At 34.1% G+C, this 22,725-nt stretch overlaps 1 protein-coding gene across 1 annotated transcript in view; it reads right to left on the reverse strand.

Moving 5' to 3' along the window:
• Nipped-A (Transcription-associated protein Nipped-A) overlaps positions 1-22,725 on the reverse strand; it is a 936,100-nt gene that overhangs the window by 456,503 nt on the left and 456,872 nt on the right. The window contains exon 35 of the mRNA XM_090393977.1: positions 5,834-6,675. Coding sequence (XP_090250103.1) covers positions 5,834-6,675 — 842 coding nt within the window. The remainder of the gene's footprint in view (positions 1-5,833; positions 6,676-22,725) is intronic.

The following is a 22,725-nucleotide window of genomic DNA, read 5'->3' on the forward strand; positions in this document are numbered from 1 at the left end:
TTCATCCCCCACGCAGGCCGGTTTGCCGGCTTGGGGGATGAAAACCCCCAGATAAACTAGGGGAAAAAACCCTGCTGTTCACGCCCCCCAAGACTGGCTAACTTTGCTATGGCTGAGGAAGATCCTTGAGCTCCTCATGTCTCCAAAGGGAATCGAACATAGGACACTCCTTCCCCAGGAATAGTTGCGAATCGCACAGCCACTAGGCTAACGCTGACCGAGCCGACGATGACCTTAATATGAGGGTTGAAATGTTGGAAAATTAAAATAATTATTTTTAACATGGTTGTAGAGTCCACAATTTGTCTAAAATTAAAAATGGTTCAAACACTGTTTTGTATATTGCTAATCTAGTGAATTAGCTAATTTCTCTCTTATTCCATATAAATTTATTCAGCTGGCTACCCACCATACCAGTTTTGCTTATTCTGTTGTCTATTTCCAGATTTAACTGCCACTTTCACTAAAAATTGACTAAATATCTGAAATATTTTACTAGTCCCATAGAATCTCCATTCAGAATGCAGCTGAAATATTCTATGCTCCTGCCTATTTTTATAGTTTAGGTCTTTTTATTGCTCATTTTCATACCAAATTTGTTACAGCAGTTATTCAATTTAGTTAATGAATCCTGGAGAACTGCACTAAATATGTTTAGGAGTCAACATCATCTGCATAAAGCAAAGAGCTAAGTTTGACATCTCCAATTTCAGGATATTGGCTATCAGCCAATATCGGCTTGATGTCACTTTCTTTCATAATGTTATCCATATAGATCACATTATCTGGTCTAGTTAGCCGAGTAGTTAGTGTATCTTCTCTCCAACCAAAAGGCTATGGGTTCGAATTCTGACTTGAGCATGGATGTTTGTGATTGCCTATGAAAATACTAGTGGTGTTCGTGGTGGAGAGCAGATGGCGTTGGTGCAGTTGGTGGATGGGGCTGAGCGGTGGAGATGAAGAGTTGTAGGAGTAAGTGACTTCCCTCGATGAATCTTGGACTCCCTGGAGGTGTCAAATAATAATAGATGATGAATAAGAGTGGAGATAACATGCATCCTGTCTTGCTCCTGATTTTACATCAAACCATCTTCCTGTATTTCCTTCAATTCTAACTGCTGACTGACAACTTAAATATAGACTATACTGCTATGCATAATGTTCCATTCACCCAATATAATTGTAGCGTTTTTGAAAGCATTTCTCTAGGCACCTCATCATATGCCTTTTCATGACCTACAAAACTTAAGTACAGATCCTGTCATATTCCCATGATATCTCAACTATTTGTCTTAAAGTTAAAAAATCTGATCTTGAATGTCTATTTGACCTGAACTCAGCTTGTTCTTCTCAAAGTTTTTCAACAACCTTTCTCAGCCTCTTTTCAAGTATGCTTGCATAAATCTTACCTGGAACACTCAGTAGAGAAATCCCTCTGTAATTCTCATTCATTTAGCTTTATTCCTTTATAGATGGATACTATAAGAGCTCTACTCCAATCATTGGGAATTTGACCTTCTAACCACGCCCTCTGAATTATGCAGTGTAGCCACTGCAAAACTTGCATACCTCCCCACTTAAGCATTTCTGATCAAATATCATCTACTCCAGCTGCCATTCCACATTTCAAGTTTTTGATGGCTTTTTCTATCTGAAGTATTAATATGTACTCCTTTTTATTTGCATTTCTCATGAAAATTTTCTAGTTTGGATCTGTCTGTCACTACTTGGTTCATTCAAGTCTTTCAAAGTAATTACTACAGACATCTAGGATATTCTTATCTTCAGCATGGTGTTCTTATTTTTTCTATCCATGCAGACAACTTCATCACATTCCTCCCTAGCTGAATCAATCTCTTCATCAGAGTTGGCCACTGAGACTCCAAGGTTTGGTAATTATTTTTTTAAATTTGTTTCATTTTTTCTTCAATAAGGTTTGTATAGTTCAGTCTAGTCTACAATTTACTTATAAAAGCTGCTCAACTTTAATTCTTTAAAACTTTCTTACATACTGTCCTTTTTAATGTGCTATCCATTTTTATTCTGCTTAGTACTAAGTAATGGTCACTTTCAATTTCAAATCCTCTGTAAACTCTTTTATCCTGAATGAGCATGAAGCTATCACTATGAACAATCATCATCATCATGCGTATCAAGGATTTAGGCCTAGTATGGCCTGTTCCGGCTTTAGAAGTCATCGTTGAATCGTTTAAGAGGACATCCTGGTTTTCTTTTACTTAATGGCTTGTACTTTAAGGCTTGTTTTGGTAATCTTTCTGTTTTCATTCTTTGAACGTGTTCCATCCGTTCATGTTTATATTTTTTAATTTTTTCATAATTTCTTCGTTTCTTTTGTGATCAAATAGGGTATACTTTGCAATTTTTCTCATAAACTTCATTTCTGCTGTTATTAATCTTTGTCTTTTTGTTTTATTGTCCAGATTTTACTTCCATACATTAAGATTGGTAGGGCAAATGTATTGTATACTTTTAGTCTGGTTTGTTTTTGAATTAGGTTTGGTTTAAATATAGAGTTAATTACACCTGTTATTTTTAAATATTTTGCAATTTTTATGTTTAAATCTTTTTCATATGTGATCACACATCGTAGGTAGTTAAATGAATTCACCTGTTCTAAGATCTTGTTATCTATTACTATTTTAGTTCTTGCTGGATCTTGTTCTTTAAAGGCCATAGTGTTTGATTTTTCTGTTGATATTATCATACCATAATCTTTGGCTATCTCATTGAGATCTAAAATAGCTTTCTGCAAGTTATATTCAGAATTTGTAATTATTTGGTTGTCGGCAAAAAGGAGAGTGTTTAAGTTCACTGTAAGAGAAAGTTTAATACCCTGATGTAAATTTTTATTCCATTTTATTATTATTTCATTTAAGTAAACATTAAAAAGAATTGCTGAGAGTGGACATCCCTGTCGGACCCCTTGGTTTATCTCTCTCATATATGATAGCTCGTGATTTAATCTTATTTGTATTTGATTATTTTCATATATACTTGTGATAGCTTTTAGGATATTATTTGGTATTTGTCTTTCTTTTAATATTTCAAATAAAATGTTTCTTTAACTTTGTCAAATGCTTTTTCAAAGTCAATAAATGCAATGTGTGTTTCTAAATTGTATTCTCTTCTTTTCTCTATTATTAATTTTAGGCAAAAGGCCGGGTCTATACACGATCATCTTTTTCTAAATCCATTCTGTACTTCTAAAATAAAGGTTTCAGAATATTTCATTAGTTTGCTATTTAAGATTCTGCTATATATTTTGTAACAGGAATTTAGTATACTGATACCTCTATAGTTTTTAGGGTCATCTCTATTACCTTTTTTAAAGATAGGAATCACAATTGCTTTCTTTCCATTCTATTGGGGGCGGGGGATACCAGTTGAATAAATTTTATTTAAAAATAATAAGAGCCTTTCTTTGAGTCTTGTTTCTGCGTATTTATATAGTTCTGAACCTAGCTTATCTTCTCCAGATGATTTTCCGTTTCTTGTTTCTTTCAGGCTGATTTCTAATTCTTCCTTAGTTATTTCCTTTTCATTTTCGTTAATTGTTTGCCAGTTGTCTTTTTTTAAAATATTTGTCTGTCCACAATTCTGTGTAGTAATTTAGAAATTCTTCTAATTTCAATTCAGTGTTTAATTTTATGTGTTCTTTGGCATCTGCATTTAAGTGTTTCAAAATCTTATATACATTGGGTCTTATTTTATATAAATCGTGTTCTAAATTAGAAACAAATTTGTTCCATGATTCTCTGTCTTTTTCTGACTTCTCTTTTAGCTATGGCTCTCATTCTTTTATATTCTATTTCATCTTCTAATCTTTTACTGCTTAACCATTTGTGATAGACTTCTATTTTCTTTTTGATTATTTCTTTGATTGTATCATCCCAAATCTGCAGTTTTTCTTTTTATTGAATTTTTTGGTCTTTCCTAAGCTATCATATGCTGCTGCATTTAGTATCGTTTTTATATTAAGCCATTCTATTTCTATTTCTTCATTTTGTTTTATTTAGATATTGGTTAATTCTTTGTACATTTGTGTCATTCAATAGTCTAGTTTTATAAACAAATGTTTAAAATTTTCTTTCTGTTCTTGTTACTTGTAGTCATTTAGGTGGTAATCTTAATTTTATTTTAACAAGGAAGTGGTCCCTGCTTACTTCATATCCTCTGTGAACTCTAACATCTAGTGAAAATTTTGGTGTCTTTTCGTTTAATATAAAATAATCTGATATTGATTTCCATCCTCTTGCTGCCCAAGTATATTTATGTATGTCTTTATGTTTATAGAAGGAATTCATTATTTTTAGGTTATTATTAACTACAAAGTCAATCAATTTTTTACCATTCCTGTTTAGAGTATGTTCTCCATGTATTCCTATATTATTATTAAGTTTCGTGTTTCCAATTCTTGCATTTAAGTCTCCTGCTAAAATTACGTAATCATTTTTATTTATTTTATTATATATGTTTTGTAGCTGGTTATAAAAATCAATATTATCCTGTTTTCTTCCATGATGTAGTCAATTAGGCTTTTCTTATTTCTTGTGTTTTCTCTCCACATGAACTTGTGTACATCTTTATGTTGAAACCTGGCTTTAGTAAGGACTAGTCCGTGTCCTGAGCAGAAATCCAGTCAATACTTATTATTAGCAGTGCTTCTCCAAATTTTCCCAAAATGTTTTGACATGCCTGGTGGGATTCATTTCCTACAATTCTGTTTAGATCTCCAACAAGGACCACTTTTTTCATTTTCTTTATGTCAGCTGTGTGTTTTAATGACTCAAAAAATTCTTCAAATTCTTCCTTGGAAGAATTTTCTGACTTCTGTGGAACCATAGGCACAAATAAGTTTCATTGTCCATATCCCATTTTGAAGTTTGCTCACATAACTCTACTTGAAACTGCTTTCCAATCAAGAAGTTTATCTTCATGTTTGGTGTTGAATACTATTGCTACTCCTTCCTTTATCATCATTACCTGAAAATAACATTTTATTTTTTATTATTTATTTTTTACTTATTATTTATTAATATCTCACCTGTTTTTATCTTCTTTGTCTCAGTAATGCCAATTATTCAAAGGTGGTACTTTTCCAATTCTTCTGGAAGTTCGATTTCCTTTCCATTAATACTCCTTATATTGATGGTTCCCATCTTCAGTTCTTCTGATATTGGGTTTATTTTTATTATTCTAGATGTTGAGTTGGAGGTTGTTTCAGTAGCTGACTTTTCACTGTTCACCCTGGTTCCCTGACAAAAATAGCAATGGCCTTGTTTAACTGGGCAATGCCCCCAGTCGGCACGAAATCTTATCATGTTATATCATCAGATGCTTTTGTGGTTTAAGCCAATAGAGAGTACAATTTGGTCAGCTAAGTCCAAATTGCAAGCCCATCCTCATTCAATCAGTACCCAGTAGATACTTACTAACAGGGCACACCACATGAAGGTGAGGATTGGACATTAGGTCAGAAACCCCAGTTTCAGAAAGCCTCTGCATTCCTGAAAGGAAATGTGGATGTCTCCTTCCAGTTATTTGGCTTTGACCCTTAAGTGAGCCCAAAATCTCTTACAAATATTTTTCCAGTCTGTGTAAATGTCATGTTTTTTTTTGCAATTGTTTACTGGATCACCAAAGCGAATAATATGATGAAACAATGTATCCGATAATCAATAATAAACTTATTTTGATATATAAATCAAAAGTTACTTCCATCAGCCTTAAGAAGAGCATGAATAAAAAATTGTTCTCAACACTTAAATTATTCTTACAACATAATTTTCATCTCAAACTTTTAGAAACTTACTTGTTAGCAGCATCATGTATGTGGGGTGAGGCTTGCTCAACAAGAAGACAAGAAAACTGCAATAAAAGAATTCGAACTGCATCTGAAGTCCCAAATGGATTTTCTGGTTCAATGACTCTGTTGATAAATACACTGATAACATTTTCAGGTGGATCCTGATCTGGTGTTGGAGGACCACCAATAAGACGTTCTCCTTCTCCTCTCTCAAAAGCAACTGCAAAAGATGGAATAATAATGTACTGAAGAATCTTTGCTTTCAAATCTTGAGGGAATGCACTATCATGAAAAAGTTCCACAAATCTGAAAAATGCTCGCCTTTTCCACTCAACTGTATAATTGCTTGCAACAGTATTTTCCAGGAAGTCTCTCAAAAACTCATAATCTGGAATAAATCGCCCAGTAAATGCTCTCAAGAGCTGAAATAAAAGTTCTATCTCATTTGGGTGATGTTTCACATAATTCAAGAGGCATTTGGCAAGTAATTTTGGTTCCTTCCACTGTGCAAAGTCAACCCCATCTGCTTTTTGATGTCGTTCCTGGAAATCATCAGATATCCAAATCTTCCTAAGACATTGTATTAACTGACTTTGTCCAGAAAGCCACTGATCATCATACTTCACAAGGAGGCTAACAATACGAATAGACTGGTACTGAAGTTCATTCTTTGAGGGAGAAATAGAAACAGAAACAGGGCTAGTTACTCCAGGAGCAAGAGACAGTCCAGCAGGTGATGGGACAGGAGAACTGGACTGTGATAAGCCTAAAGCCATGCTTATTAATCTAGATGGATTTTGCTGAAGAAATTCTCGAAAGGGCTTGCCCTTTTCTCCTTTCAGAAGAAACTAGAAAAAAAATAAATATATCAGAAGTTGAATAATTGGCAAAACACATTATGTGATGAAATACAAAAGAACTTTCATATCTTTAGTGAAGTTCATTACTTTAAAGTGAAACATATAGGAAAAAGAACTTTACTACTCTAAATTAAAAAAAAAAAAAAAAAAAAAAAAAAAAAAAAAAAAAAAAATCCATTTCCCTACTCATTGAAAATCATGCGAACGGACACAGTCATGGTACAACGCAGTGTCAACACAATTCTTCCAATTCTTCATGGATCATTCATCATGAGAAAATGGAAATAATATTGTAATGATACACATGAAAAACAAATGCAAAGCAAGAAATATTTTAGAAAATAGTTTCTTTCTATATCATTTATTGAATTAAATTTCATTTAACTTTCTTATAATATTTCGTATTCTATCAATCAGCGAATTCCTTAATTTCTGTATATTTTTTAAAATGTTACTCCTTCTCTTATTTAGATACTAAAGACTGTAGATAGAATGTTTATATTTACAAAAGTGTGATAGGGTGATTAGAAGGCAAGAGCACCAAATTTAAGAAAGTTTATTTTTGTAACCTTTCACTATTTTTTCTATGCACTTAAGACACTCATCTAGGTGCGATTTTTTTTTTCACTGAACTAATTCAGAATATAAAGTGATTTCAATTATAGAATCTCCATATATTTTGAAACAGATTTCACTTTTCTTGCATGTAAAGTGATTTTTAAGGATATTATTGATTTATGGGGATAGTATAAGACTATATATGCACCTCTGAGTAATTAAATGAAAGAAAGTGATGGTGAAATTACATAAATCCTTTTATGATGTAGATTAGCTTAAAGCAAAATTCTCACCTGCAATTGATAAACTAATCTTCACCTTATTTCCCAATACTAGTATTTTATGAAACATGAAAATTTTAAAATCAATATTTGATATATTTGTCTTCTTGGGGAAAAAAAAAAAAAAAAAGTGTAGGGGCATGTTCCCAAGTGATACACAGTTAATTAACTCTCTTGTGAGAATTAACGATGTAGTTGTAGAGCGGGTATGTTAACCACTCTGCCTACCAGGCCAACATTCCAACTATTTAGCCAACAATTACAACAGATATTTCTGGTTATTAGAAAACAATAATCTTCACAAGATTATTGATTTATAATGATAGCATCACTCTGAGTTATGGTTTAAGCTAATAAGAATACAATTTGGTCAGCTAAATACGAAATTGTATTTAGCTGACCTTTTCACTGTTCAGCCCATCTTTGAACAGTGAAAAGCGTAAACAGCAAAAAGTCAGATACTGGAAGTAACTCCAACTAAATATTGGCAGAGTTCAAGATTGCCATCATCAACATAAGCAGCATTAAGAAATAGAACTAGCAGAAAAATTGGATAAGTACCAGATCAACATAATAGGTGTGTTAACGAAATAAGAAACCTATGAACATAGTCTCCAACAAATACAAGATGTTATATTCAGGAAATAACAATCAGGGAAATGAAGAAGTAGCTATAATATTAAACACTAAATATGAGGATAATCTTCTTGAATGGCAGGCAATATCAAGTAGAGTGATGTGGGCTAATATAAGAATAGGGAACTGGACAATAAGACTTATTTGTGCTTATCGTCCCTCAGTAGGTTCTATTAAGGAAGAAGTGGAGGAATTTTTCGAGGCATTGGAGAAGGCAGCTGACACAACAAAATGTTTTGAGAACATGTGGGGGAAAAAAACAGAGCAAAACTAATAACAGTAAGTAACTGCTAGATTTCTGCTCAGAACTTGGACTACAACAAAAAGAAGCAAAGAAAAGTCTCAACTTCTTGTTATTAACAGCAGTGATCTTTTCTCACTGGTTCAGGACAAGAGTATACAGAGGATTTGAAATAGGAAGCGATTACCATTTAGTGTTCAGGAGGAAAAAAGTGAACTTCATATTGAAAAGAAGGGTATGTAAAAAAGTTTTGAAATGAATCAAAGTTGAACAGCTATCAGATGTGAACTGCAGACACAAATACACAAACATTATTCAAGAAAACTGAAAGGGCATGTAAACAAGAACCAAACCTTAGAGATTCAGTGGCAAACCCTAAAGAAAACTTGGATTCATTCAATCAGAGAGACATGTGGTGAGGTAATCTGCAAGGATAGAAAAATCAGAACTTCATGATAGACACAAGAAATTAAAGAGGCAGTCAAGGAAAATAAGAAAGCATATAGAAAGTTCCTGGCAAGAAAATCTGCTTATGCTCTTAGGGAATACAGAGAACAATGTAAGAAAGAATAAGCAATGTGTAAAATTAGCTGAACAAAAGTCATGGGGAGACTTTGATAAGAACATATAAAACAAATATCAGGAAGGTGGTAAAATATTCTGGAGGTTAATGAAAAAGCTCAGAAATGGAGGAAAGAGTACTGTAAAAGGAATTAGAGATGATAACAGAGACATGAAAACTGAGGATAAAGATATTCTTGATGTATGGAGTAATTACTTTGAAAGATTGCTAAATGAAACAAGCAATAACAGCATGGTGTTAGAAAAAACACTCAACAGGAATGCCATTTGGTAGCATTAACATTAACAGTGGCTATACTTCTCTCTCTGTTGCCAAAATGTTGCCACAGCTGACCTAGGAATGGCATAGTCTTGAGCTACATCTGTAATTGTTCTACCTTTCTGCACTTTATCTACAATTTCTTTCTTCTCTATGCTCAACCAAGTGTGCTTATTTCCTGAATTATTCCTTTGTTCACTTCTCTTCGGACCATTCTTAAATTTCACTCAAAAAAATAATAACCGCAGATGCACAAAATTTTGACTTTCTGAAAAATGCAGAATTGAAAGTTAGCACAAACAACACGAGCAAACACCAACACAGCCCAACAAGAAATGACAAATAGCAAATGGCATCACACAATTCCACACACTTCCACGCCCACGAAATTCAACTGTCGAATTGCGAAGCACCACTGTAATGGAATGTTGACAGATAACAGGCTAATCTGGAGGGAATTTTGGAAGTTTTTTCCCCCACTTGGTTAGACTATAATAAATTTAGTTTAATCCTTTATCCAAGTGTAATTTTTCCTTTATCTAAGTTTGCATCTGAAGTATCTTCAGGACTGAGGCAACTTGTGGTAAAGGTGGACCAAGATCTCTTCACTCCTTGTCTCAGTATCTCCCATAATGCAAAGCACATCTCCTTGGAGACATGTATAATGCTATGCATTAAGGGAAGGGCCACTACCCAGACAGGTTTCGACCTTTATTGAGGTTTTGTCAGTGGGAGCAAGACCCAGAAGTGGTGATACTAAGGCAGAAGCAATGGAGAAGTCATATTTACCTATAAGAGTTGAAAAAAGGTGTACCGCCTTGTTATTAAATTACTTTAGATTTAGAGAAAGATGTTGGGGAAGTTTTTTTCCACTTGGTTAGACTATAATAAATTTAATTTATTATAGTCTAACCTGTCAAATTTTAATCCTTTATCCAAGTGTAAGCAAACAGAGTTTGCACCTGAATTATCTTCAGGACTGGAGGGAAATTGTTGATAGGAAGTTTGTAATGATGTAACTTTTCATGTAGTACTATCAGAAGATCATGTAAACTCCCTGAGGGTATATGTCAGGAATTTGACGATGATAGCTTGAAATTCGCTTTACTATGCAGGAAAAGTGGAATCAATTCCAAATTGCAAGGGGAGGATCTGAGATCCTATAGTTCAAAGCACCTCATCTCCTGGAGAGAGGGGGGGGGGGAATCGCACTTGGATGAACGTTTTAAGTGCATAGAAAAATAGTAAAAGGTTACAAAAATAAATGAGCATTCCTAAATTTGGTGCTCTTACTTACTAACCACCCTATAACATTTTTGTAAAATATTAATTACCCATCTACAGTGTTTGTATCTAACTAATAAAAAAAAAATTATTATTTTAAGAAATAAACAGAAATTAAGGAACTTCCTGATCAGTAAAATAAAAAAAAATACTAAATTATCTGTCAATACACCACAAGCAGACAGACAATTTTCCACACAGTTAAATAAAAAAATTCATGCATTCATGAGAGGTATTAATGATAACTTCCCAAAACTGGGAAGTTTTAGGCAACCATTTATATTTAGGTTTAGTTGATCGAAATACAGCTCAGTGTTTTGTAATCCGATCTTTCCAATAACAAACGACTTCAGCATAACACTTTGGCCTCTTTTTCGTTGTTAAGCTGCCGTAGCACAACTGGAAGAATCGCAGAACTTTACACCCTATGATTGGAAAAGACCTAGGTTCAATTCTTGTTGTGACGAGGGGAATCTTTATATGGGCATTTTCGGTTGAAGGCAAATTAGCCGATCTCATACAGTGGTAGCATGGTTTTTCTCCCGGAAACTTGGATTTTTCTTCTTATGTACAGACAAATCAGTCTTCAGAACACATGCAATTTACAGACAAAAAATACGGGTGTTGGTAATGATACGCAATAGATGGCGTTGATGAGATTTATTAGCGAAGTGGAGTAATGTGTCCTTCCACGATGAGTCCTTGGACTCCCTGGAGGTGTCACGTAATAATAATAATAATAATACATGAGAGGTTGGTTAATCAATCAATCGATAGCATGTGGGAAAATAGATCCATTTAGTTTAAAAGCCTGTATATTGTATTCCTTGGGAAACAAATGGGGGGGGACTATTCCACAATGTAGCAGGGATGAAGGAAGAAGAAAAGAAGACTGCTTTGTGGGTTTCAAATTGAAATGATTTAATACAGAGTGGAGGAATTATTGATGCTATTTCCTATGAACATTTGCCATGAAAATAATTATAGAGTATACATACTGCAGAAACCAAACATCTCATTCCACTTGTGAGAGCAGTATTCCATAGTTATGCAGATTTGTGATTTGTATAAGGTTAATACCTGTTCAAAGGTGAAGTAACGTCTTGGGAAAAACTGAAATCCTAGCTTTTTTGGAAGCTGAGGAGACAATGGTTGTGATGTGTTATGCCAAGATAGGCTTAATGTCAGGTGATTCCAAGAAGAGAAACATCATCTTGTCTAGTGATTTGAGTGGTGTCAAGGAAAACACTGCCACTGGAAGAAAATGGTTAGTTTTTGTGAAAATAAAGCAGAACTGGGTTTTGCTACCAATGAAATTGATGCAGTTATCTGAACCACATTGGAGGATGGCTTGAAGATCAGAATTGAGTGAAGTGGTGATTGATGTTCTGTAAACTGAGGTGATTTGTTTACAGCAAGATTTGTCAAATGAAAGGGAGTAGCTCAATGTGCTGTCATCTGCAAAACTCTGGTATTGTGTTTGAGGTTAAGTGAAGCATGTTGTTAATATACAGAAAGAAGAGGGTTAGTAAGATAACAGAACCTTGTGGTACCCCAGCGTTAGTTGAATAGTGAGAGGATATGGAACCATCCACCATCAACACATAGTACATGTCCAGTCACAAAGCTGGATTCACAATTCAACTGCAGAAGTCATGGGAGACTAAATGATGAGTTGGCTTAGTAGCTTTTTAGATATCAAGTGTAACCTCTTGAGAATCACTAAACTTCTTCATGGCATTTGTCTAGAGATGGGTGACATTTGTGAGTAAATCTCCTGTTGACCAGCAGTGATGGAATTCATACTGATGGTCATTTATAAGCTGGATGCCTTCAAGGAAGAGCAGAGTTCGGAAGTGATGGTTCTCTCCATTACTTTATATAAGACTGAGGTGTAAGGATATGTAAGGCTATGTGATATGACTGCACCTGACTACTGTGCACAGATTTGGTCTCCTGGGTTCCCAAGGGAAAGAGAAACTGTGGAAAGGCTGCAAAGAAGAGTTATAAAAATATCAGGATTATGGAATGTACATTATCAGGAGGAACTGAGATTATATGGGCTACAGAAACTGTAGACAGGAGAAAGAGGGGTGATATGATAGTAGTCTATAAAACTTCTGAGAGGGTGATATATGATATTGGTTAATTTAATTTTTCATTATATAGAGGATAAGGGTATGAACAGAGGAAACATCTGTGGAAGTTAAGTTTGTGTGCAGGCTAGGAAAGGGGTGAGAGCTAGACTGAAGAGATGAGGTATGGCCTCTCTCCATTAGCACTTACTCCATGGAAGTCTGATGTTGATGATGATGATGATAATAATAATAATAATAATACTGGTCAGTTCACTTGGAAAGACAGCTTTATAAATAGATAAAAGGTACAGTCATGGCCTCTCCTCTCTAGCCAACAATGGCCTGCCTTTTCTAGATCACATATTTCCAATGATATCCTTTCTTTCTCAGTTTACAGAAAATCTACTTGCCAAAGTAGATATATACACAAACTTTTCCATATCTCCCCTGCCTCTCAACAATATAGTGCTATTAAAAACCTTGACAACAGAGCCTGCCAACCTCTGCTCCATCAAAACTTCCCTTGCAGCTGAACTGAATCTATATTTGCCATATCTTTCTTACCAATAGTTTTTATGTCAAAGAGATCAACAAAATAAATATTCCTCCAATCTCCTTGCATCTCTCTTAATATACAGATACAGCAATCTATTGCCATTCTCCATATCCAAGGCACCTTAGAAAAAATAGCCAGAACTTTAACGAAATATAATCTCTGCATTGCTTTCAAACCCCATCTGAAGTGGGCTACACTTATCCACTCACCTAAGGGATCTGCTCGCTCCCATCTCTGTTCCAGGCATTTACAATGTTCTCTGTTCTTGTACCTTATAACATGGTCAAAAGGGGAGATATGTTAACAACACTGCCCTGGAGAATGTAAAAAATAAAAATACATCTGCTGCCACAACTATCGTCAGTCAGGTCTATCTGACCATGCCTAGGATATACCTTAAATAGAATTAAAAAACCTACTATGCTTCACTGCAACAAGTACGAACTTGTAATACTTTTTTTTTTTTTTTAAAGAATCAGCAACATATTTAAAAAAACAACCTAATCTAAATAAATATGATGGCATTCACCTGCTCAAGATTTAGGATACCAATTCTTATGCCTACTGTCCAACAGCAACAATATAGTATCCCTCAGAATTTTAGTGCTTATAGTTTTAACTTATTGTTTTGTGTGTGTTTTTACAATTTGAATATTGTATCCCTGATGATGTCTCAGTGACAGACAAAATATACGAACTATTAAACTTGGGTTTAATCATTTTTCTGTGTTGTATTCGTTTAAACCTAATTATGGCTTTAAATCAGAACCTATGCCAAAATACTCATTCATCATCATCATACATATCAAGGATTTAGAACTCATCGTCGAATCGTTTAAGAGGACATCCTGGTTTTCTTTTTCCTAATGGCTTGTACTTTAAGGCTTGTTTTGGTAATCGTTCTGTTTTCATTCTTTGAACATGTTCCATCCATCTATGTTTATATTTTTTAATTTTTTCAATTACTGGTTCTTGGTTTAATTCTTTCATAATATCTTCATTTCTTTTGTGATCAAATAGGGTATAATTTGCAGTTTTTCTCATAAACTTCATTTCTGCTGTTGTTAATCTTTTTTTGTCTTTTTGTTTTATTGTCCAGATTTCGCTTCCATACATTAAGACCGGTAAGGCTAATGTATTGTATACTTTTAGCCTGGTTTGTTTTTTAACTAGGTTTGGTTTAAATAGAGAGTTAATTACTCCTGTTATTTTTAAATATTTTGCAATTTTTATGTTTATATCTTTTTCATTTTCATAAGTGATCATACATCCTAGGTAGTTAAATGAATTCACCTGTTCTAAGATCTTGTTATCTAATACTATTTTAGTTCTTGCTGGATCTTGTCCTTTAAAGGCCATAGTTTTGATTTTTCCGTTGATATTATCATACCATAATCTTTGGATATCTCATTTAGATTTAAAATAGCTTTCTGTAAGTTATCTTCAGAATTCGTAATTATTATTTGGTCATCTGCAAAGAGGAGAGTGTTTAAGTTAACTATAGGTGAAAGTTTAATTCCTTGATGTAAATTTTTACTCCATTTTATTATTATTTCATTTAAGTAGATATTAAAAAGAGTTGCTGAGAGGGGACATCCCTGCCAAAATACTCATTTAGATCTCTAATCCAGTTAAGGGATTAACAGCATACCTATTATATGTGGTGATCTCTCAATGAACTAAATGTTGAATAGGTTAGTGCATCGCCAACTTCTGGTAGAGAATGTAATATTCCTTCAGTTAACTGACCATTAAGTTATCCAACCAGCAAATGGATTTTCCATTATGGTCAGCTAATCAAGGGATTACCATATGTGATATGATTATTGGCCATGCATTTCCAAAGCAAAGCATCCAAAATATTTTAACACTCTGAGCAAAGTTAATTTGAAAATATTTAGTCAGGCGAATTTTGCATTAATGACTGCAGCACACATCATGTCCAAGATTTGCAAGTTCAAAATTGCCAACTATATTATGCTATTAAAAGAGTCATAGCACTTGTTCAGTTTGTTCTGTGAAGTAACTTGAGTTTACTGTTTGTGCATATGCGAGAAACTGGATGTCTCCAACTTTTAGGGAGAAAAGTAAAATGTGTAATTTAATTTTAGTCTCAAACGAATAAAAAATTAGCAGATAAAGAATTTATGAACATTTGAAAGTTTGATATGAATACGTTAGATAAAGAAGAGGTTTTAAAAAACTTTGAATCATGAACAAAATTTTGTTTGCTGATCACTTTTTGAAGACTGGATTTAAATGACTAAAAAATTTTTTTTTGTTTCTTTGTATATATGCAATGCAACAGATTCTGTTTAACTTGAAGCTCAAGTAAATAAAAATTATCACCACATCTTCAAGAAGTATGCCAAAGTCGTTCAAACTTTGAGACCTTTTTTTCTCCCTATGACTTTGAGAACAATGGCTGCAGATAATTCAAATCCGACCAAGGAAATATCCAAAACGGAGTGCTTCTGAAGACATATGCAAAGTTTGATAGGAATTTCGCAGATCAACTATTATGTGTAAGAGTGAGTGTGAATAAAGAAGAGAAATCGCCCTTGAGTACACATGCAATCTACAGACAAAAAATACTAGTGGTGGGCAGCACATTCCATTGGTGTAGGTGAGGATAGTAGTGGCAGTGCACTGAGTTGGATTGGGTGGTGGAGACAGAGTTGTAGAGTATGCGCCCTCCCTCGATGAGTCTTTGGACTCCTTGGAGGTATCACGTGATAATAACAATAATAATATAAATACCCAGCCAAAATTCTGTTTATGTTTATTTCTGAATAAACATAAACATAAGATTTTTCAAGTGTTTTTGATTTCTTACGTATGCAGCAATTCTGTATAATCCAAAACCCAATTTAAAAATCAACTTTTAATTAAACAACTTCAAAGAATATGAACATTTTGTCCAGAAATATTCCAAAGAGAAGAATCAATCACATTATAGCTGCCATTCATTACAATGACAATCTTTTTTCTGCTTAGATCTCCAAAATAGTTGCAAGCAAATTCAATCCCTAAAATTAACTACAGTTGACACTTGAACAACGCAGGGATTAGGAGCACCGACCTCCCACATTGTTTGAAAATCCACATAACTTTTGACTCTCCAAACACTTATCTACTAATAGCTTACTGTTGACCATAAGCATTACCGATAATACAAACAGTCGATTAAGTATGTATGTATATATTCTAACAATAAAGTAAGCTAGAAAAAAGTAAATGTTATTAAAGAAAATCATAAGGAACTGAAAATACATTTACAGTACTGCACTGTATTTATGGATACCATAAGTTTACAAGATGAATCTTATGTCTGTCAGTACCTACATCAATAATGTCTTAAATGATACAAAACACTGTCAATGTTGTATGTATTACTAACACTAGACATCAAAAATGAAAAGTTAATGTGAAAAAGAAATTCATTTTATTTACAGGTATAATGGTTCATGCACTGATAGCTATTTTATGCTAATTAATTAATTTAACTAATTAATAACAGTTAATTTTATGCAGTTATGATTTAATACTGCATCTTTATGTTTGTTTACATTTCTCTCGATTGCAAATGGTGCCATGTATGATTTGTAAGTGTTTGTGTGTGAATGTTTTGATAAAATTTTAACTTTTTATAATAGATTTGTGTATACTTTGTGGTAGTAAATGATAAAATAGACTGGTATCTACATATACTTTATGCATTTGTAATATACCTAACTTTTTCTTAATTTTTTCAATATTTCTAAGCTACGTGGTTTGTCCGTGAGTTTTTTCAAATTGTCGCAAATCTCCAAAAAATTATCCAATACATTTATTCATAAAAATCGTGTATAAGTGGATCCATGCTGTTCAAACCAGTGTTCTTCGAGGGTCAACTGTATAAAGTCCCAGCTAATGCTGATGGTGTACAGAATCAGTGCAATTACAAACCTTTCATTATCACCAACTATTTTTTTGATATCTAGAACTAAATAATTTTGAAAGGGCCAAAAGAAAGAAACTTGCAACATATCCAAAAGGCAGTGATGCTTTCCAGTCAGAAAGAAGATACTGATGATCTTTCAGTGAAGCCATCCTATCATTTCAAAACTTGAAAGGCATAATGTCTTCTTTCATTTTTCATAGTTATCAGGATCTTGTCCTGACTGTATGCAAAAATGTGTCCTTGTCATGATATTTTCCAAATATTCTGAAGGTTTGTGATCCAGAGTTGACCAACGTTTTGTATCTACTTCTCATATTGTGCTATTCCTCTGGTAATCATCTGCAGCTTGATATTATCTCATATACAATCTATTCCTAAGCAGTGCAATACATCTAATCCAAATGTACTCGCACTTGATTCAATTATCTCTAAATCATAGGAGAAATCCATGAACTATCAGCCTTCAATGTTAGCTGCAAGCTACTCAACTAATTAACGCTTTACTGGCAGTTTGAAACATGCATAGACAAAGCAGTGCAACTAGTAGCAATGAATGCTGATGTTGTTTTGATTTCATTGTTGTGGAAATGGAAATAGGAATATGGGTTTGATTTAGAGATGAGTAAAAAAAAAATGTTAAAGGAATGGAATCAGAGACCTATGGATTTATCAGAAAGTGTTTCTTTCAATTGAATACTACTCTCACATACGGGATGAGGCCCCCAAAAGCTTCCTCAAAACTGCTTGACTCAATACAGAGGAGAACAAACAGACTTATTAATGACCCATCTCTGACCAATTCACTCCTCCCACTTTTGCACAGACAATTAGTCTCTTCACTCTGTGTATTCTACAAATATTTCTGGAAAATGTTCATCTGAAATAGCATCAATAATTCTCCCACTTAGTACTAACACATGCAGCTGCTGCTCAACATCCATTCACAGTGCCCACTGAAATCCACAGAACAAGTTTCTTCTCCTCCTTCATCCCTACAACTGCTGTACTATGGAACAGTCTTCACCTGTTGTGTTCTCCAAGGAATACAACATACAGTCATTTAAATCAAATGTCAGCAAGAGCAAGTACCTTCTTTCCCAATTAGTACCGTGCATGGGTAGTGAGTTAGTACATGGTACTAATGTACTACAGGTTGATCAGCCAACCTCTAGTGTATGGGCTCACCATTAAAAAAAAAGTGAATGACTATCAGAAAATAAAAATCTAAAAGAAGGCCTATTAATATTGTTCTTAAAAAAAAAAACAGCACTACTATTGGGAATAACATATTTGTTAAATCATTTGCTCTCCTGTTGTTTTCTTCATTTGGTGTATGTGTGTTTCATCATGAATCTAAAGAATTGAACCATAAACATAAAATCCAGAGCATCAATGCAAAAGAAATCAAACTTACAGAACTGGAAAAGTACCATGTGGACATAACTGGTATTAATGAGACAATGAAGGCTAAAAAAGATTAGATCCCACAGAACAATAAATACAGGATTTTATATTTGAGCAATGGCAATTAATTAAGATCAAATATAAAGTTCACGATAAAAAAGCAAGTGGAGTTATGTGGGAAAATTTTATCATCAAATTCCTGACATATACCGCTCAAGGGGTGTACAGGATATGATGTACACAATCATTACTAACTTCCTATCTACAATTTTCCTCTAAATCAATCTGTTAAGACTCCAACATTATCAGATCTATCTTCTAAGGCACTTTTTACTGTATCAATCCACTATATCTTGGTCTTACTCTGTCATTTCCTGCCAACCTGACAGAGAACACTTGTTTTGCTAATCTTTCCTCTCCCATTCTATTTAAGTGACAATACCACCTGAGATTAGTTCTGCTAACAGATTCCTAGATGCTAACAACATCAAGTGCTTTCCTAATATCCTCATTTTTAATATGATATTGCCATTGATGCCATCTGTTCATGCCTGTAATCTTTCTCAGGACTTTCATATCTGTGGCCCCTAATCTCTGGTTAAGTGTTTTACTTCTAACCCAGCTTTAGATCCATAAGTTAAAATTGGTTTGAACACTGTCTTGTATACAGCTAATCTAGTGTTTGACTAATTTCTCTCTTACTCCATATAAATTTATTCGGTTGACTTCCTACCATACCAGCTTTGTTGATTCTGTTGTCTATTTTCATATTTAAATTACCATCTTCACTAAAAATCATGCCTAAGCAGCTGAAATGTTTTACTTATTCTATAGGTTCTTCATTCAGGATGAAATTGATATAGTCAATGTTTCCGCCTATTTTCGCTATCTTTGTCTTGTTACTGCTGACCTTCATACCATATCTATTACAACAGTTATGCAATTTAGTCAGGGAATCTTGCAGACTTGTAGCAGATTTATTTAGAAGTACAACATCATCTGCATAACGCAAATAGCTGACATTAACATCTCCAATTTTGATATCAGATTTAATACCACTTTCCTTCATAATGTGATCAATATAGATAATGAATAACAGAGGGGGATAACGTACATCCTTGTCTGACACCAGATTTAACAAACCATCTTCCTGTACTTCCTTCCTTCAATTCTAACTGCTAACTTACAACTCAAATGGAGACTATTTATTGCTTCCTTTCCTTTAGTGTTGTATGGTGATCAGCATTCATTTTACACAAATTATGGACTACAATGTGTTATAAATAATTATTTTAATTTTCCAATGTTTTGACCTTCATATTAAGGTCATCATCTGGAGTACACACACACACACACACACACAGAGAGAGAGAGAGAGACAAGCTAAATTACATTTCACACAGTATGCTGAAGAGACAATGATTTGATCAGCAGTTATTCTACTGACCGACCTCTAGTGAAAATAAAATTACAATAAATAAATTTTAAAAAAATAAATTAACTACATCAAACTATATTATATTTAAGACAACCTCAGAAAAACATTCTTTCATATAGACAGTTTTGTTACAGTAAAAATGATGTCCTAATTTAACATGACAATTGTTATATTAGATTTAGGATCCTGGATTACCTATGGTCCTATTTATAATTAACTCTTAGGGAGAAAGATTAAGTGGGTAGAATATGTGCCTTCCATATTCTCAGGATTTTTAGACCATCATTATTGTTAAGATTAGGGTGAATGATAAGAATCTCACAGGCCTCCTTAAATTTACATTCGCACCATGTTTTGGTGATGTAAACAACAGGTGCTTTTCCAGTCAGTTCTTTGTAAATTGTTCAGGGCATGATCAGAAAGACCAGCTTGACCAGAGTTATTATATTATTAATGTGTTATGTTCCTTTTTTCCTGATAGGAAATGCATTTGGATTCTCCTAAATTACAGGTACAATGAATTGAATAATTTTACACACACACACACACACACACACACACACACACACACACACACACACACACACACACACTGGGGGGGGGGGGGGGGGGGTTCTGCCCCAGCACCTTACATTTGGCCTGAATCCAGTTGGTTCTTCACCAAGCTTCTCTTACACAATTCTTCTCAACTGTTTCTTAAGTATACTTGTATAAATCTTACCAGGAACAGTAGAGAAATACCTCTGTAATTCTTGCATTCAGTTTTATTTAACGTTTTATACATGGGTACTATGAGAGCTCTACTCCAATCATCTGAAATTCGTCCCTCTTGTCCATGCCTTCTGAACTGTGCAGTACAGCCAACGTAAGACTTCTATACCGCCATACTTGAGCATTTCTGGTCAAATATCATCTATTCCAGCTGCCTTTCGATTATTTCAGGCTTTTGATAGCTTTCTCTACTTCAAGTAAGGATATGTATTCCTGATTGCATGCCGTGTTTTTTACCACTGTGCTGTCACTGATGGTTTCATTTAATTTTCAAATTGCCAAAATTCCAAATTGTGGACAAATTTCAAAATACAAAAATTGACAATGAAGCATCCTTGTGCCTAGGTCTCATTTTTCATAGTAGCTGACATTAAGAAAACAGAAAAGCTAGTCCTTGTTGCAGACCTCGGGAGCATAGCAGGTAATGAATTTCACAAGACATATAAGTTTTGTGAAAATTTGCAGAAAGGTCAAAGATAGTAATTATGGTAAGTACTTGCTGGATTTCTGTGCAGGATATGAGGGATTCGTTATTAACACCACGTTACAGCATAAACCTGTGCACAAATTCACATGGAGAGAAGATGAAGATAAATAATTAAGTAAAGCTTCACTGACTAAGTTATTGTTTATAGTGATACTGTCATCCTAATTCAATAGTCGAAAGTATAGAGGACTTGAAACTGGAAATGATCATCACTTATTTTTAAATGGAATAAAAATGAAACAGTCTGAAAACAAAAACGAAATGTTGAATCACAGTGGCAAACTGTGAAGAAAATACTGATTAATTCAGCAGGAGAGGAATGTAGTGTAGTTCATTGCAAGGATAGAAAAATAAGAACACAATTGTGGATACAAGAAGGTAAAGAAACAGTCCTGGAAAAGAAAAGAGGATATTAAAAGTTCCTAGAAAATAAGTCAGCAGCTTTTCTGCCTGATACCTGGAGTGTCCGGGTAAAAAGGTAGATGGAGCATCAGTAGATTATATTCAACTAGAAATGCCCAACCAAATATGGAAGTGTAAATGTTTTGGGGTGGCTACACTGCATAATTCAGAAGGCCTGATCAGAAGGTGGAATTCAAGATGATTACAGTGGATCTTTCTCCCCACCACCACCATCAACCCCCAGTACAACTCTATAAAAAAAGAGAAATAAAACTGAACGTGAGAATTATAGAAGAACATTTATTCATTTAAGCATGCTAGGTGAGATTTATGCAAGTATACTTGAGACTAGATCATGAAAACTATCAAAGAGAAATTTGGTGAAGAACAAGCTGGGTTCAGACCAAATAGAGGTAGTCAGATTTTCACTTTACAATTGGTTGAGAAATCATGGAAATTTTCAGCCTATATAACAAGGATCTCTACTTAAATTTTGTAGATCTGGAAAAGGCATATGACAAGGTACCTATAGAAAAGATTTTCAAAATGTTACAACTATATTGGATAAATGATGTTGATCATGTATGAGACAAAGATGCACTCTATTTTCACTCTTATTCATCATCTATATGGATCACATGATATAAGAAAGTGACATTAAGACTGATATTAGGATAGGAGATATCAAACTTAGTTTTTTAATTTATGCAGGTGATGTACTCCTAAACACATCCAGTATAAATCTCCACGATTCTTTAACTAAATTGAATAAACAATAAAAAGACTAGAACTATGAAAATAGGTTCTTCTCTCAGGTAGTCCTAAATGGACCGTTGGGTCATTCATGGCTGGTAGGTGATATTCTTTGTTAGCCTCCTCCAGTCATCTTGGTCTCTTGTTTGTGATGTCAGTTGAGAAAGGGGGGGGGGGGGGGGTGTCCATTTTTTGATGTTATCAGTCCATCTTAATCGAAGTCGGCCCCTAACCCTTAGTCCCGGGACGATTCCTTCTAGTGCTTGCTTTGTCAATTAGCCCTCTCTACATGCCGAACCATTTCATCTGTCTTCTTCTGATGACTGGCAGAATATTTTCCCTTCTTCTCCCGTCTATTAAATCAA

The sequence above is a fragment of the Typopeltis vanoorti genome, chromosome 6 (genome assembly GCF_054136105.1).
Source record: "Typopeltis vanoorti isolate ZY-2024b chromosome 6, IOZ_Tvanoo_1.0, whole genome shotgun sequence".
Taxonomy (NCBI): Eukaryota; Metazoa; Arthropoda; class Arachnida; order Uropygi; family Thelyphonidae; genus Typopeltis; species Typopeltis vanoorti.